Source organism: Carcharhinus amblyrhynchos, chromosome 15 (assembly GCF_965287045.1).
Source record: "Carcharhinus amblyrhynchos chromosome 15, sCarAmb.v2.hapA, whole genome shotgun sequence".
Lineage (NCBI taxonomy): Eukaryota > Metazoa > Chordata > Chondrichthyes > Carcharhiniformes > Carcharhinidae > Carcharhinus > Carcharhinus amblyrhynchos.
The window spans coordinates 55,197,366-55,215,988 of record NC_137338.1 but is presented as its reverse complement, the minus strand read 5'-3'; the positions used below and the strand labels follow the sequence as shown (position 1 = coordinate 55,215,988).

The 18,623-nt window shown below is 40.8% G+C and overlaps 1 protein-coding gene across 5 annotated transcripts in view; it reads right to left on the bottom strand.

Annotated features, from left to right (window-relative positions):
- LOC145353312 (glutamate receptor ionotropic, kainate 1) overlaps positions 1–18,623 on the bottom strand; it is a 304,940-nt gene that overhangs the window by 59,985 nt on the left and 226,332 nt on the right. For 3 of the 5 annotated variants that reach the window (XM_080203956.1, XM_080203957.1, XM_080203960.1), the window contains exons 9-12: positions 17,301–17,345; positions 16,246–16,359; positions 15,626–15,829; positions 5,883–6,106 (exon numbers count right to left, since the gene is read on the bottom strand). In XM_080203956.1, coding sequence (XP_080060082.1) covers positions 5,883–6,106; positions 15,626–15,829; positions 16,246–16,359; positions 17,301–17,345 — 587 coding nt within the window. The remainder of the gene's footprint in view (positions 1–5,882; positions 6,107–15,625; positions 15,830–16,245; positions 16,360–17,300; positions 17,346–18,623) is intronic. The other 2 variants (XM_080203958.1, XM_080203959.1) reach the window with 1 other exon arrangement.

The window sequence follows — 18,623 nt, the reverse complement described above, 5'->3', positions numbered from 1 at the left end:
ATCGGTGCGGTTTTTTGCTGTGGCGCATCGGAATTGTTGATCTATGAGTCGAGCGCCATATCCTGTTCTTATGAGGGCATCTTTCAGTGTCTGGAGGTGTCTGTCACGATCCTCCTCATCTGAGCAAATCCTGTGTATACGAAGGGCTTGTCCATAGGGAATGGCTTCTTTAACATGTTTAGAGTGGAAGCTGGAGAAGTGGAGCATTGTGAGATTGTCTGTGGGCTTGCGGTACAGTGAGGTACTGAGGTGACCGTCCTTGATAGAGATGCGTGTGTCCAAGAATGCAACTGATTCTGGGGAATAGTCCATGGTGAGTCTGATGGTGGGGTGGAATTTGTTGATATCATCATATAGTTGTTTCAGTGATTGTTCACCATGAGGCCAAAGGAAGAAGATGTCATCGATGTATCTAGTGTATAGCATTGGTTGAAGATTCTGTGCAGTGAAGAAGTCTTGTTCGAACCTGTGCATGAAGATGTTGGCATATTGAGGTGCAAATTTGGTCCCCATGGCTGTTCCGTGTGTCTGGATGAAAAACTGGTTGTTGAAGGTGAAGACATTGTGGTCCAGGATAAAGCGGATGAGTTGTAAAATTGCATCTGGAAACTGGCAGTTGTCAGCATTGAGTGCTGAGGCAGTCGCAGCAATGCCATCGTTGTGGGGGATGTTGGTGTAGAGTGCCGAGACATCCATTGTGACAAGGAGTGTCCCTGGTTCAACTGCTCCACGTGTGCTGAGTTTCTGTAGGAAGTCTGTAGTGTCACGACAAAAGCTGGGGGTTCTTTGTACAATGGGTTTCAGGATGCCCTTGACATAGCCGGAGAGGTTCTCACACAGAATCCCATGGCCCGATACAATGGGACGGCCAGGTGTGTTTGCCTTGTGTATCTTTGGGAGGCAGTAGAGATCTCCAATGCAGGGAGTACGTGGAATGAGAGCACGGAGGGTGCTCTGAAGGTCCGGATCAAAGGTCTTGATCAGATTGTTGAGTTGACGAGTGTGTTCTTTGGTTGGATCTGTGGGTAACTGTCTGTAGTGTTCCTCACTGTTTAGTTGTCGGTACACTTCTTTACAGTAATCCGTTCTGTTCAGTATGACGATGGCCCCTCCTTTGTCTGACAGACACCTCCAGACACTGAAAGATGCCCTCACAAGAACAGGATATGGCGCTTGACTCATAGATCGACAGTTCCGATGCGCCACAGCAAAAAACCGCACCGATCTCCTCAGAAGACAAACACGGGACACAGTGGACAGAGTACCCTTCGTCGTCCAGTACTTCCCCGGAGCGGAGAAGCTACGACATCTTCTCCGGAGTCTTCAACATATCATTGATGAAGACGAACATCTCGCCAGGGCCATCCCCACACCCCCACTTCTTGCCTTCAGACAACCACACAACCTCAAACAGACCATTGTTCGCAGCAAACTACCCAGCCTTCAGGAGAACAGTGACCACAATACCACACAACCTTGCCACAGCAACCTCTGCAAGACATGCCGGATCATCGACGTGGATACCATCATCACACGTGAGAATACCATCCACCAGGTACACGGTAAATACTCTTGCAACTCGGCCAACATTGTCTACCTGATACGTTGCAAGAAAGGATGTCCCGAAGCATGGTACATTGGGGAGACCATGCAGACGCTACGACAACGGATGAATGAACATCGCTCGACAATCACCAGGCAAGACTGTTCCTTTCCTGTTGGCGAACACTTCGGTGGTCACGGGCATTCAGCCTCTGACCTTCGGGTAAGCATTCTCCAAGGCGGCCTTCGCGACACACGACAGCGCAGAGTCGCTGAACAGAGACTGATAGCCAAGTTCCGCACACATGAGGATGGTCTCAACAGGGATCTTGGGTTCATGTCGCACTATCTGTAACCCCCCGTGACTTGCCTGGGTTTGCAAAACCTCACTTACTGTACTGTTTGGAGACAATACACATCTCTTTAACCTGTGATCAGTGCTCCTTCCACACACATTGTCGGCCACTTCAGGACTTGAACAGCAGGTTAGGTGTAAAGATTCGCATTCTAATCAGTAATCTCTAAACTGTCTGTGCTTTATATGCTCTGTCTGAGGCCAGAACTCTCTATTCACCTGACGAAGTGGCTAACCCCGAAAGCTTGTGAGTTTACTATCAAATAAATCGGTTGGACTAAAACCTGGTGTTGTCAGACTTTTTACTGTGTTTACCCCAGTCCAACACCGGCACATCCACATCATATTCTCCACGGCCAAGTTGTCCAATGTGTGAGTCACCGGGTTCAGGCCAGAAGGGGAAGAATAGAACGTTTTGCATCTGTGGAAAACTTTGCATTTGTAAAATAATGTGCTGTACCCTGCAAAGGTACATTTTATTCCAAGAGAAAACATAAGACATAACAGAGTGTGCTAGTCAAGGATGTTAATTTATCAAACTGAATTGAAAGAAAGTTAATTTTCTCTCAGCGAAATCAGCATGAACATCAGAAATAAATTCAATTATTTTACATTTTATGAAACTGATGTAAGAAGAGTGGTTAAAGAAAACTTCTTCAGCTTTCAACAAAACAATTATTCTTGTATAATGGGTGGGTTGGGAACTGCATGATTACCTGCCTGCATGTGAAGAGGATCCAGTTGACCAATTAAGCATATATTAAAGTCTATTATTGAAGGCTGACTGAGATTTTCTAGTCAGCCTCCAAGTTCTCAGAGGTGACAAAAGCAGTCTTAGCTGCTTTGAGCCATTCTCCCCAGGCAGACAAATGAACTATTGCTCAAGGTAGGGGTAGAGGACCTCCCTGCCTCATCTCTTGCAGCAGCAGCCTTAGGCTAACCTGTGGAGGGGTTCCCCATGACCTCTTCCAATGGCATTGGTCTAGCTGCAAGGAGCATTTAAACAAAAATTAATTCAGGAAAAATTGGGGAGAGGTGCTTCCAGTTTAAAGCACTGCCTCTCTCACTTACCTGCCTTTACTGCCTGCTATTGCTTTCAAGCTGGAGACCAATGATTCCGATTGTCCCTCTAACTTTGAGAGTCCCTCCTTAATTGGACAGCAAATCTGACCTACGATCACTAATTGGCTGCTTTGACCAAAGTCACATGAGTGACTATTCCCCACACAGTGAACGTTTCTGAAACACCAGTTGAGCCTGACAGTGAGGTTCAGGTGTCCATAGGAAAAGACCTGCCTATTGTTTGGGTCTTACTGTATTTGTTGCCACATTAGGCCCTTATTTATGTGTTCAGATTGGGTCGCTACTGGTACTGAGCATCATCAAATTATTGTTCAGTGCCACAGAGTGGGAATGGATGCAAATCTGCATTCCCAATTCAGACATTGTTAAACAAGGTCGAGCTGTGCAACAGGTAACGCTGAGACAGTAGGGAAAAAAAACTGGGTTGGGGAGGGGGTCTGGGATGGTAAAAGTCACCAATGGCATCACCTGGCAGCCAGTTCTGGGGATATTGGGCAATGTCCTGGGAAAAGGCCATGAGACATACCATTTTGTTTGTCAGTGAGCTGGGCAAACTGAAAACAGATCTAAAAATGCAAGAATGGAAAAGAAATGGCCATACCCACTCCCATATGAATAAAGGTAAACAATGTTGTACATATTTCCATGCATTAATTAATATCATTTTATAAAAAGCTGAGGCTAACACATCTTATGTGAAAGACCTATTGAAAGTGACATTCTTTAAAAAGATGTGGAATGTGCATACGCTCCAGTGGAACAAACATACTCAAAAGGGAAGATGTTGGCATAGTGATAATATCACTGGGCTAGTAATCCAGAATCCCAGGCTAGTGCTCTGGGGTCAAATTCTACCACAGCAGCAGGTTGCATTTAAATTCAATTAATAAATCTGGAGCCATCATCAAAAGTTATAAAAATCCGTCTATTTTTTTGAGTGGGAGTGACCTACCATCTTTTACCCAGTCTGCCGTACATAGAATTTCAGACCCACAGCAATGTGGTTGACACTTAACTATCCTCTGAGGTGTTCAGTTCAACAGTAATTAGGGATGGACAACAGATGTTGGCTTTGCCAGCAATGTCCACATCCCATGAAAGAATCAAGAAAAAAAAGAAAAACATAACGTTAACTTAGCTTTGCGTCAGGCCTTTCAAATGATGTTTTGGCAGCAAAAACTTCTTTTCGGTTTAGCACAACAGGATTAAAACATTGCGTCTTTTACATTTGTGTAATGACATAAGAACATAAGAAATAGGAGCAGGAGTAGGCCATCTAGCCCTTCGAGCCTGCCCCGCCATTCAATAAGATCATGGCTGATCTGTCGTGGCTCAGTTCCACATTCCCGCCCTCTCCCCATAACCCTTAATCCCCTCTCTTATCAAAAACCCATCAACCCGCGTCTTAAAAATATTTAGCGAGGTAGCCTCCACCACTTCAACGGGCAGAGATTTTAATTGGGTATCAGCAATATTTAATAGGATATCAGCAAAATCAGCATTATATATGAGCAGTAGCTGACCGGCGCAGATATTCTATCTCACTGAGCTGACAGCAGTGAGGCAATGGGCATGTATCCAGCATTGAAGCACTGCTTCTGCTTCAGTTCTGTTGGCATAACAAACTAATATCCATATTTTGCCAATGTTTACGTGGGTACACCAGCTAAACCAGGTATGACCTGCCGAAATGTTGACTTGATGATTAAAACTGCAGCCTAGGTATAGTGGCATCAACTTCCACACTATTTTGCAATAAATCTTGCTAGTCTAGATGACTACTCAAATAAAACACAGAATGGTATTGGCTAAACTCTGACATCAAACTATTCTGATTGCTGAATGTAAATCTCAGCATAATCATTCCAAAAAAAATCATGATTGTTGTTCACTAGTAACACAGGGACATAGGAGCAGGAGTAGGTCATTCTCTGATGCGGGGGGGGGGGGGGGGGGGCGGGGGATGGTGCGTGGGAGAGGGAGGGAGACACGATTGTTCTCTGGTGGGGTGGGGGAGGGGGAGGAGGAGGGCCAGTTCATCCTCAGGTGGGGGGGAGAGGCAAAGGTGGACCAGATCATTTTCTGGTTGGGGGGAGGAAAGGAGGAGGGCCAGATATATCTCTGGTGGGGAAGGAGGAGAGAGGCCAGATTGTTCTCTGGTGGGGGAGGGGAGGAGAGGGGCCAAATGTATCTCAGGTGGGGGGAAGAGGGGAGGCTTGATTGTTCTCTGGTGTGAAGGAGGAGGGAGGGAGGCCCTTTCGTTCTCTGATGGGTGGGCAGGAGCGGGGGTGTCCGCTGCCACTCTGCGGGTGATTGGTGGAGGGGAAAGCAGGCAGGGGGTTGTGATCAGCCTGGGTAGCGGGGTGGGGGTGGGAGGTTAAGGGGGACAGTTATGTTGTGGGTGTGGGGCTTTATGCGGCCCGGAAGCAATGTGATGGGAGCGTTTTTCAAATTTTTTTTACGGTGCATGCGCAGTTGAAGGCTCCATTTGGAGCAGCAGTGTTTCAGGCGCAGTAAGCCCTGTCCGCAGTGCAATTCAGACTCACAATTTTTTTTCAGGCTAAGTGCATATGGGGACGCCTGGGAATAGGTTTCCAGGACTGAACTGTGTCCAGATTCAGCACTTAGAACCAAAATGGTAAAATGTGTCACATTTATCATGTGCATGCTGTGCTTCTCTAACTACAACATCTTGACATATTACTTAGGTAATAGCTAATAGCAAAAAGAGCTGAATATCAAACATTTTATGCATTGATGTATGAACTAACAGAGTGAGGAAATCACCTTTATCAATTATATTGGGAACATAGTTTATGAAAGAAAATCAATTTTAATTATTGAAGTAATATTTCTTATTCCCTTAGCCTGCCCTCCCACAATCACACTTGCTCTACCTTACCTGGCGATAACAAAAAGTACACAACTGACCCCAAGGCACGCCAACAGCACGTACATCCAAATATCTGGGGACAGCGGATTCAAGAAGGAGAAAACGCCGGGGTTTGTGCCATTGGGCTTGCGGTAGAGGATGCTAATTCCCAGAGTCATGAAGGGTTTCGAGAAGTCAATAACTTTCTCTCGTACGTAGGTGATAGTGAGAGGGGCAACCGCTAAATCTGCTTTCTGCAAAGAAGGAGGAAAGATATTAAGGCGGTTTCAAATAATAATGATGTGGAACAACAAAAGAATCAATCAGATCTGTTCAGCAATTTTGTTTTAATACAGAGAAACAGAAGTATTGTATGCATCAGGATAGTTAATTTCAATGTGCAATGACTAGATTTGTTGATTGGAATGGGGTGTTACATTGAATATCATAAACAATGTTGTGTGAAATATTCTGACTTTTTTATTGTTTGAATGTTACTTATTTTGTAACTGAGATTGGCTTTAAAAAAAACACATGTAAGCAGCTATCTCCATGCAGTATTTCAGCTAATGGTGAGGACTCAGCATTGCATACTTCTTTCCATCCAAATTAAAGAAGCAGTTTGCACTATAGTTTTGCAAGCTGCAGCTAATGAACAACACTTGTAATGACCAAATATGAAATGAGACAATGATCTGTCCACTATTTTTCATATAATCACGCTTAATCATTGATATTTTTCTTCAAGCGTATCGGACTGTATATAAGGGATGATATGAATTTGAATTAACATTTTCATAGTTTCATTGGCAACTCAGTTACAGAGCGCTGTCTTTAATAAGGTTGGAATCTAAGTGTTGCAAGATTAGGGATAACAAATTAATCAATTCTACTAAATGGAACTAATCCACCTGTCTGAGTTAATTAAGTTACTGGAAAACATATTTCCATTAATAATTAAAACCAAGTCAAAAATTGTCTCTATCTTTATCGTATTTGGAGAACACAAATAAGGCCACAATTAGATTGACTTCATGCAATAATGCCTTGTAATACATCATGGGAGCACACTTTTAATCCTACATACACTCTATCATATTAAACTAAATTTAGCTTCACATAACGGTCTGTCAAATGAGAAAAATCTTGGTTCAAGGTTTGCTTTACAGGGAGAGCGCCACAGTGCCACTGTTTAATTAGATGCACTAATCAGCAAAAAATAAACTTGTTTCTGTCATAACATCAGCACGCTGTGACAAAAAAATCCAGTGACACTCGCTGTTCCCAGGCCAACCTGTCATCACAGGAGATACGAACATTTCTGGTGAGACACACTGACATCAAAGTAAGATCTTCACTTTAATTAACAATGTGATCTTGGTGCTAAATGAAATCAAATATCATGCACATTATTTTAAGTAATAGATTTGAATACAGAAGATAATTTAAAAGTGTTTAGTCACTTGCACAGAATACTTTTGAATTTTAAATGCCAATAGATCACATCTATGTGCTGTCAAATGAAACGGCGGTGAACAAATGGTCTACAGTAGCTTGTAGTCGAGCCCGGAGACTGACTGGAGGATTACGCCATAAATCAAATTACTGTCTCCAGATATAACCTTCTCTGTATCTAAGCCCATTACTGCTCTTCAATCATACTTTAAGGAACATACTATTTTTTAGTAGGAAGGCATTTTTGAAGGAAGTTTTCTATAGGCTCTGCTGGTGTTACTGGCTGCAAGTCAAATGGCAACATACAGAGGGATCTAGGCGTACAGGTCCACTGTTCCCTGAAAGTGGCAACACAAGTGGATAAGGTGATCAAGAAAGCATATGGCATGCTTGTCTTCACCGGCATTAGTCAGTGTACAGAGAATATAAATTGGCAAATCATGATGCAGCTGTACAGAATTTTAGTTAGCCACATTTGGAATTTTGTGTGCAGTTCTAGCTGCCAGATTACCAAAAGGATGTGAAGACTTTGGAGAGGGTACAGAAAAGGTTTACCAGGAGGTTGTCTGGTTTAGAGGGTATGAACTATGAGGAGGGATTGGATAAACTTGATTTGGTTTCACTTGGACATCGGTGACCTCTTAGAAGTTTACAAAATTATGAGAGGCTTGGATAGAATGAATAGTCAGAGTATTAATGTCAATTACTAGGTTTAAGGTAAAAGGGAGAACGTTTAAAGGAGACGTGTGAGGCAAGTTTTTTTTACACAGAGGGTGTTAAGCACTTGGAATGAAATGCCAGAGGAGGCATTAGAAGCAGATTCAATAGGAATGTTTAAGAGGCATCTTGACAGATATAGGAATAGGCAAGAAATAGAGGGATATGGACCTTGTGAAAGCGAAAGGTCTTTAGTTTAGAAAGGCATCATGTGACAGCGCAAGTTTGGTTTGGGTAAGGGCCTGTTCCTGTGTTGTACTGTTTGTTGTTCTTTGTTCTTTTTATTGTTACTATCAATCTTTATTCTGTGCCTTAACACATACCATAGAACATTGAAAAAAAACCTGACATTTGACATTGGTGCTGGTGACCTGCTGAGTTGCCTTGGACACTGCCTCCCAACGTGTCACTTTCTATACAATGAAATTTATAAATTAAATCTGGCTACCACACCAGAAGTCAGGATGTGTGATGACAAATGATCATGTTTATAATGTATAGTTTTCTAGCCTCTGAAACATACAACAAACAAGTGGATTAGGATTATGGACAATCTGACATCTCCTAGCTCATTGTTTAATATAGCACTTTACGTGTTTTGGGAATTAAATTCAGGTGTGCATTTTGGGTGCCCTTACCCCTGTTTACAGTGTTAGAAACCAATGTTGTAGCAGACAACTGAAGAATGCGATAGGACTCGTGCAAATGGACTAAAAGGTAAAGTATGGCTTATGTTTGTCCTCACTCAACATGGCAAGCAGTACACTTCCAGCAGGTGAGTGTACGCGTTTTCTGCCTGCCATTTTGAGAGACACTAATTCTGACAAAACATGCACTATATCACCAATGTAATTCCTCATAAATCCTACTTATGATTCTAACTGCTTTCCTACTTTTTCTATACAGAACACACCAACAGGCCTCAAAGAATTCTAATAAGTTTGTTATGCATGATTTCCGCTTCATGAAGCTGAACATACTCTGTTTGATTATATTATGTATTACTAAATGTTCTGCTATTACGTCCTTTGTAGCGGATTCTAATATTTTCCCAATGACAGATATTAAGCTAGCTGGCCTATAGATACCCTTTTTGTCTCTCTCCCTGTTACATTGGGAGTTTTCTAATTCTCTGGGACTTTTCCAGCATTAAGGATTCTTGGAAGATTACTACCAGTGCAATTACAATCTCTGTAACTACTTTCTTTAATGTCTTAGGATGCAACTGATCTGATCCAGGCAGTTTATCAGACTTTAGCCCCATTAATTTTTCTAGTATTTTTTCCTCTAGGGATAGTTATTATGTTTATTTCCTCCCTCTATTTTGTACCTTGATTACTTAGTATTTTTGAAATATTATTAGTGGCTTCTACCATGATGCAACATATTTATCTAACTCCTTTGCTATTTCCTACTTCCTCATTATTATTTCCCAAGCTCTATCTCCAATGGGCCTAGATTCACTTTTGCCTTTCTGTGCCTTTTTATTTAAAGAAGCTCTTATTTCCATTTTTATATGACTTGCTAGTTTACTTTCATAATTTATCTTCTTTTTTTTGGTCACCTTTTGTTGGTTTTAAAACTTTCGCAATCCTCTGGCTTATCACTAACTTTTGCCACATTGTGTTATTTCTTTCTTTCAGTTTAATACTACCTTTAACTTTCTTGGTTAACCATGGTTGATTTATCCCATTAGTTGCATCCTTCTTCCTCTCTGGGATATATCTTTGTTGTGAGTCATGAATTATTTTCATAAATGTCTGCCACTTCTGGTCAACTGTTCTGCTAAATCTCTTTCCCAGTCCTTTCCAGCCACCTCTGCTCTCATTCCTTTGCAATTTCCTTATGTAAATTTAGCAGTTGTTCCTGACCGAAGTTTCTCACCCAAACAGAATGCTAAGTTTTATTACATAATGGTCACTGTTGTTAGGGGATCTTTTACACTGAGATTGTTTATTAAACTTGCCTCATTAATGTTAACAGATCCAAAATAGCCTGATTCCAAATTGGATTCAAAACAACTGTTCTAGAAAACTTCCCGAACATTCTATGAATTCTTCTTCATGGCTACATCTGCCAATTTGATTTTCCTGGTTCACATGGAGGTCAAACTCATTCATGATTTAATGTACTGCTTTTTAACACAATTATCTTCTGATTTATTCTCCGTCCTACATGAGAGCTACTGTTAGGGGTTCCATAGACTACGCTAACCAGTATCTTCTCCACTTTGCTATTTCTTATCTCCACCCATATGGATTCTACATCTTCCAATCAAGATCATTTCTGGCTATCGTACTTATTCCATCTCATGCCAACAAAGCTACCCCATCGCTCTTTCCTTCCTGCCTGTCCTTAAAAAAAGTCGCATGTACCCGATTATTTAGATCTCAGCTTTGACCTTACATAAGAATATAACATAAGAAATAGGAGCAGGAGTAGGCCATCTAGCCCTTTGAGCCTGCCCCGCCATTCAATGAGATCATGGCTGATCTGAAGTAGCTCAGTTCCACATTCCCGCTCTCTCCCCATAACCCTTAATTCCCTTGCCTACCAAAAACCTATCTCCCGTGTCTTAAATATATTTAGTGAGGTAGCCTCCACCACATCAACGGGCAGAGAATTCCAGAGATTCACCACCCTTTGAGTGAAGAAGTTCCTCCTCAACTCCGTTCTAAACCGCCCCCCCTTTATCTTGAGGCTGTGCCCTCTAGTCCTGCTGTCCTTTCTAAGCGGGAAGAATCTCTCTACCTCCACCCTATCCATCCCCTTCATTAACTTATACGTCTCTATAAGATCCCCCCTCATCCTTCTAAACTCCAACGAGTACAAACCCAGTCTATTCAGTCTCTCTTCATAGTCCAACCCCCTCATCTCCGGTATCAGCCTAGTGAACTTCCTCTGCACTCCCTCCAAGTCCAAAATATCCTTGCGCAAGTGCAGCAACCAAAACTGCACACAGTACTCCAGCTGCGGCCTCACCAGTGCTCTATACAGCTGCAGCAAGACCTCCCTGCTTTTATATTGAATCCCCCTCGCTATAAAGGCCAGCATCCCATTTGCCTTCCTGATCACCTGCTGCACCTGCAGGCTGGGTTTTTGCGACTCATGCACAAGGACCCCCAGGTCCCTCTGCACCGTAGCATGTTGCAGCTTTTCACCCTTTAAATAGTAATCCCTCCTACTATTATTCCTGCCAAAGTGGATAACCTCACACTTGCTAACATTGTACTCCATCTGCCAGGTCCTCGCCCACTCGCTTAGCCTAACCAGATCCCTCTGCAGACTTTCCACACCCTCCGCACAATTTGCTTTTCCACATATCTTCGTGTCATCAGCAAATTACCTTCTTGTAACCATACCGAGAATTCTCCAGCCGCTCACACCGATGGGATTCTCTGGTCCTGCTGGTGGCATATCCCTGCCACAGGTTCCCTGGCAGCATGGGGTGACTTCCATGGGAATTTCCAATGACAGAGGTGAGACCAGAAAATCCTGCCACCAGCAGACAGTGCGCCACTGAGAAAAACTCTGGGAAGGCCAGAGAGTCTCACCCCATGTCTCTGTGATGGCTATAAGATCATACTCATAACCTCAATTTGTGCCATTAATTTATTAATTTTGCGCCAAATACAACATGCATTTCAGTAAATAGCCATTCGTTTTGCTTTTTTTTACCATTTTTTCCTCCTTTGACTCCATTTGCTGCTGTCTTTCTATATTTTACACTCTGTCCCTTCCTTCCACATTCTGGATATTCGTACCTAAGTAGCTGCCTTGCCATGCTACCATATTCCTTTGCATTGTAAGCCTGTGTATCCTCTCTCCAGAACCATCCACCATCTATTTAATGTAAAGCCATCTCTACTTCCCTGATTATGCAGTTTGCAAAAATTCTGGTTCCAGCAGGGTTCAGAAGAAGACCATCCCAACGGTACAGTTCCCAATTTCTCTAATAATGAGATCAGTGCCCCACAAATTTTAACCCATTTGTCGTACACCAGACTTTGAGCTACACATTCATCTTCCTAATTTTATGTACCCTATGTCAATTTGCACGAAGCTCAGGTAATAATAAGGAGATGATAGCCTTCAAGGTTTTGTAGTTAAATTTAGTGTGCATTTCTTCAAACTCTATATGCACTACCTCTTGCCTCATTCTAATTATGCTACTGGCACCTAAATGGATGACAATAATGGGAGCCTCCCCCAGTAAGGGAATGAGCATGATTAGCATATTTTTAAATATATCTGAATATCATTATTGGGCTTAATGATGCTACATTTGCCCTCAATGTTTCATCCCACCCAGCCAGCATGATGTGATACTGGCATGAATCACTACTGGTTTTCAAAAGTGAGAACCAGTCGTGATGGCCCCGCCAGGGATGCACAGGTAAATATAGCCGCTGGGTGGTGAGTGAAATGCCTTAGCAGTGCCCTGGCACTGCCCCCTGGTAGTGCCACTCTGGCAGTGCCACCCTGGCAGTGCCTTGCCTTTCCCATGGCTGTCCTGGGACTATATTCAAAATACCTTAGCCAGCCAAATGAATCCACAAGGCTCAGACCTGTTCCTACCACAGCTAATATGCACACTTTGCCACTAAGACACCTACCTCCCCAACATCACACACAAGTTGCAGCAGCTGCTTATTTATTTAGACAGTTGCCGCAAAGATCATAGATGGGCAATTTATAATCCGCTCCTATTTCAGCACCCCTTTCCTCATTCAGTTCCAGTAAAAGTGTAGGACTTGAGTTTGGTGATGGGACTTCCAGATATGGGCCTCCACTGACATTTTAGCACAGGCAGAGGGATTCTCCATCTGCACAAGAATTCAGGCCAAAGTCTTTCTGAATATGAAAACAATGTAGATACTATTTAGTTTGAAGGGCATTAACTTAGCATTAACTAAGATATTCAATTAATGAATGAATAATGAACTCCATGAATCTAGTTACTGAGTATTAGGAGCAAATCTGCTTTCCACAAAAACCAGCTATGCACCAATATGGCAGGTTTTTAATGGCCTTTGTTTTTGAATTTTATTTTTAACTGAAAATTGCACTGTGCTTTGCAAATTCCATTAATTAATGGTCCAATCTGTGAGTAAATCACATTGCTTCCATTAATTTCTGTACTGGCATAGCATTGCTTGTCACCATTTCCAGGAGCAAAAAAAAATCTTCATTGTAAATTTCATTACTACCCATTTAACTTGCCATTTCAAAGTCTACACTTGGCATGTTCAGAGCTTGTGATAAGGAAATAACAACTAGTTACCCAGACAAATTATGTTCACCGTGCGTCACGGATTATTGTACAGACAGTGCATCTCTAATCACAGTTTAGGGGGAAGATCGTTATTAACCTGCACTGTACAAGTTGTACAAGTTTGAAGCTCAAAGTGATCAAGCAGAAGACTTCATGAACAGAATGCTAATGTCTGGAATTTATTATAAGTGGGATATCGCTAGTAAATATTTCTGAAGCTGAAAATAGATTAACACTTAGAAGATGATTTAGAAGTTTAAAACTGGAAAAGGAACTGCAATCTAGCTATGATACCGGGTTGACAGAAACGGCCCGTTAGTGGCAGTGACAATTGCACATAGCTGTCAATCATTTGACTGTGATTGTCCATGCAAATGTTAAAACTGTAGCAAGAAGCTGACTTAGCAGTTATAACTTGGTCGCGAGGCATAAGCTCTTAATTTCTGTAGACAGTATTTGTTACTGGACACAGTGATTGCAGCTTTATAAGCTTTGCAAACCAAGTGCCAAAGTCAGGGATTTGGTACTAAGCATGAATCCAGTGCACACAGGGAAAGGGGAAATGCTATTTATTCTTTTCTGTTTTTGCTAGAATACTGTAAATTCTTGTTTGTTACAAAGTTGATTAGCCATTGATAACTTTTTAATTAAAGTAAATGAAATCTAAAATCCCAGTTATTTACTAAGAGAATAAAGCCACACAATTCCACGGTTTCAAACAAACAGAAGAAATTTTATTATACAAGAGTCAATGTAGCTGTCAATACTATCTACCTTAAACTCTAATTTCTCTCAGAACTCACATGAGAAAAACATGAATAAACAAGTCAAATGCACCATACAGTGCACATGGAATGGCAGATACAACTGAGTCAGGGCCTCTGAATTTCTCAGCAACCCACTCAGCCATCAGTCACCATTGTGAGACACAAAATCCTTTAAAATCCTGTCTTCCTTCTTAGGGATGTCAACTCCTCTTTTTTAAAAGTCTAGTCTGATCCCCAGCCAATAACATTTATATTCCACCTGAGTTCTATGGATACAATCCTAACCAAAAGGCATACTATTCAGATCTCTCTCAAATTTGCTCCCAAATTCAGCCTACTTGATTTTTTTTTTCAGCTAAGTTCACCAATTCCTGTGACTGCATCTCCTGTATTGACCAGGCAGCAAACCAGTATTTAAAAACAGGCACGTTCCCAGGTTTCCAGACAACAATTTCCACCAACTGCTTCTGCGCTTCTCTGAGCACTAACTCTTAGTAATATAGAGTTACCAATGGCTCCTGTGGGCCCTAATGTGCTCAGCAGCATGGAGCTAACAGCAACACTTCAGCTGCATGATGCAGACTTCTTCTCCTGATTGACCTTTGTGATGTGGGCTCCTTTTTTGTGTCTTAAAGCCCCAGTTATATGATTAACAGTTTTGTGCCCTCTGCAAGCAGGGTACCAATGCTTATGCAAAGTGCCCTCTGCTCTTGTGCTGGAATTCCCAAAAAAGCCGAGAATTACAGTCCTCAGCCTCCACACAGAAAACCCATGAACCCAACTGGCCTGATTCCCTCACTTATTGCTTCACATTACTAACTTAATAACTTAAAACATGTGAAACTTCTAAATGTTGATGGTCAAAGAGATTTGGGTACATCTGTACAAGAAACAAGTTTAAGTACAGTGAGTAATTGGGAAAACAAATGGTATGTTGCTTTTTATCAGAGTACAAAATAAAAAAGTCTTGCTATGGTTGTATAGGGCTTTGGTAAGATTGTACCTGGAATATGATAAGCAGTTTTTTTGTTATCATTTTTAAGGCAGGATAAACTTATATTGAAGGTATTCACCAGATTGGTACCTGGGATGAAGGAATCATCTTCTGATGATAGACAGCTTTTACTGCTGCTACATTCTCTGGAGTTTAGAAGAATGAGAGATGACCTAATTGAAACATACAAAATTCTAAAAGGGCTTGACAGGAAAAATACTGAACGGTTGTTTCTCCTGGCTAGGAAATCTAGAACACACTGGTGCAGTTTCAGGATAAGGTGTCCATCATTTAGGACTGAGATGACAGAAATTCCTACATTCAGACAGTTGGGTCTTTGAAATTCTCTATCCCAGGGGTAGAGGATGCTCCCGTACTGATGATACTTAAGGCTGAGATAGGCAGATCTTTGGCCTCTTAGGGAGTCAAAGGATATGGGGATCAGATGAAAAAGTGAAGTTGAGGCAGAAGATCTACCATGATCATGTTGAATAGCGGAGTGGGCTAGAGGGGCTATTTGGTCTAGTCTTGCCTCTATGTCAAGTGTTATGTTCTTGTCACTTACATGGTCAATGAGCTCTCCAACCATTCCATTCCATTCACTTTTCTCATTCTGTGCCCCATACTTTCCATCAGCCACAAGTCTAACTTCATAAGTGAAGCCCAAAATATTTGATAACTCTTTCAACAAGTCAAGGCAATAACCTTCAAAACGGTCATTGCCATAGAGAGGCTTGTCGGATTTCTTATGCATCACGTAGGGATCTTCCTGTAGAACAGAACAGTTAAATTAATTATTTCAGAACATTATCAGGCAATTCAAATATATTACCTCTTAGAAGGTTGTAATCCCTACTGATAAAAGGACATAAGAACATAAGAAGCAACAGATCTGTATTTGTTTCTCTAAATCAATCAGCTATTGATCGATAATCAGTGTTGTCTTGGTCAACACTGGCCTTCAATTTCTTTTTTGTCTATAACTCCATTACAAACAATCAGAACATTAGCACTGTTACTGGAATGCTGCTTTCCTCCTAAAAACTCATAAAGGTTTATCTAATTGTAAGGAGCAGATATCAACAATAAATAGTACTAAAATTATTTTATCAGTATGTGTGTGCTATTGTAGTTTTAAGACAATAATGCAAAGGCAATTTTGCAGACACAAAATCAACAACTTACCAAAATAGTGGTGACTAAAAGAGTCCTATTGGCCAAAGAGTCAGTAATATTTGAAGACTTTTCCCTTACACTGTCTGTCATGTTAAGTCCTAAGTTTGAATTCCAAATTCCAATCTGCAACCAAAAGATCAAATAATCTTCAAATAAGATTAAGTATGATATTTTCCAGAATATTTTTCACTTCAACATGTGGGAATATAATAGACAAATCAAAGACCAAACCTACTTTTCACAAAGTGATTCCCAATAATTTCAACCTGTTTTGGTTGCGGTACCGTTTTATACATAAATAAATGCAGTAACTTGGAGCTTCAGTGTTGCCGATTACCACAGATTACAATGATTACATGTGTTGTTTTGATATTATTTAGCTGATTAAATCGAGTTGCCTTAGTCAAAATCAATGAAAAAATACCAGTCAATAAATACATAAATAAACTAAAAGATGTCATTTCCTCATATATTGCAAAGTTAAGAACTGATTGATCTGGGGGTAGGGCAGTTTTGACGAGCTAAATAGCCTTCTTCCATTGTGCTGCTCTTATGCTACATCAACTTCATCAGTGCCAGTTGATTTTTCAGAATGATTCTAAAGGGAAACTGCAGTTATACAGTATTCCCATGGTGAAGGAAGGCAGAAATCTGAAAATGTGTATTCTAACATGGACTTGGAGCATCGATTGCTGCTCTTATTTCTAAAAGTTTGTAGTGATAGCGGATGAGCGGTGAAATACTTGGGTCTTTTCAAGAAGTTGAATGGAGGTAAAGTGGACAGCAGAATAAGCATGGATAAAAATAGGTTTGAGTATATTTCCCACAGGCAATTCCTTTTAAAATAAGGTGACAGATTCCATCATTTAGGAATAAAATTCGAATTAATACATCTCTCTGAGCCATGAATGTGAATCACACATTGTATTAGAGGTTACTTTAGATTTAGATACAAAAGTGTTTCACTGAATGCAAAAACAAATCTTTACATTGGAACTAAACTAAACACAAGAAACAATACAAACTACACAAACAAAATACAGGTCACTTCTCTTAGTACAAACCTTCTGCCATACTTTACTGTAATGATAACGAGTGCCACCAGAAGGCTTGTAAGAAATAAAGGAGCTTGTTAAAGTAAAATAATCTTACTATCATATTAGAACAAAAGGAAAGAGAAATCAAAGAAATGATAGTAAATAGATGTATGCAATCTATTATAACTAGTTCATAAGCCAATATTCCCAAGGTTTACAGTGTTTTCTATAAATGGCAAGGGTACTCTTACATCGGTCAGTATTGGCCCAAATTTTGAGGTCAGGGATGAAGGCACTTGACCCAGAGAAAGTCCTTAAGTGATCTAGTGAATTCAACATGGTGAGAACTTTAATTCTCTCAACTTGCAATTAAATGTAATATTGTTGCATTGGGCTTCCACATGTCAAGCTGCAATGATGTCATCAAACAGTCCATCACATTAAACAATTTTCACAGACAGCCAAGCAGAACATGAAAGATATTAATAATTCAGTCACTTTATAAAGATTTTATAGTGGGTAAACTAAGAATGAGAACATACCCTTAGGCTTATGAGAGAAACTGAAAACTCAAACAAACTTTCAAAAAATGTTTTTTTCAAAATCCAGTATAAAAATCTTGTTACTAATTTTTATGAAGCTATTTAACGAAATTCCATAAACGTAAAATTATTTTTCCAAGGTCAGATTGGTTGTTCAGTGGTAATTATTACTCAGATTGATGTTAAAAACGCAGTTACACCACAATGAACAAGGCTCAAGATGTGACAGCAGAAAGGAGAAGTTTCTCAACCAATTAACAGATTTCACTAATTGTTGGCATTTGGGTACGGTTCACAGACCAGCCTGTGGCAGAGAGGTGAATGGCAGGCCACAACTTCAGGATTTCCTAGTTGATCAGTGTTTGCTAAATCTTGTAGTTGTGCTCAGATTCAGACGGAACCAAAAATGAACTCCACTGTCAATATTTTTGTAAATTTCTAGCCATTGGCATTGATGCCTAATACATTTTGAACACCTGTTCTTGAGTTCATTATCACTGGCTTCGCCTGGAAGCACACCCCTCAACCCCTGGAAACCTGAGTTTGCCTTTACTCTGCTCACTGAATGTAATAGGGTCAGAGTGCAAATTAGAGCCCTTGATACTTAGACTTACTGGGTGTTATGTGCTGCCAATTGATTGCCTTGACTTTTCTAGGTAAATAAATAAATGCTCCATTAGACAGTTCCATAAGAAATAATGTGTGGGTCAAGTTCCTTGAACAGAAAACAGGCAGTAGCATTTATATGGCACCTTTAATAGAGGAAATTATCCCAAGGTGCTTGACAGAGATAAAATCAAAAATCAAC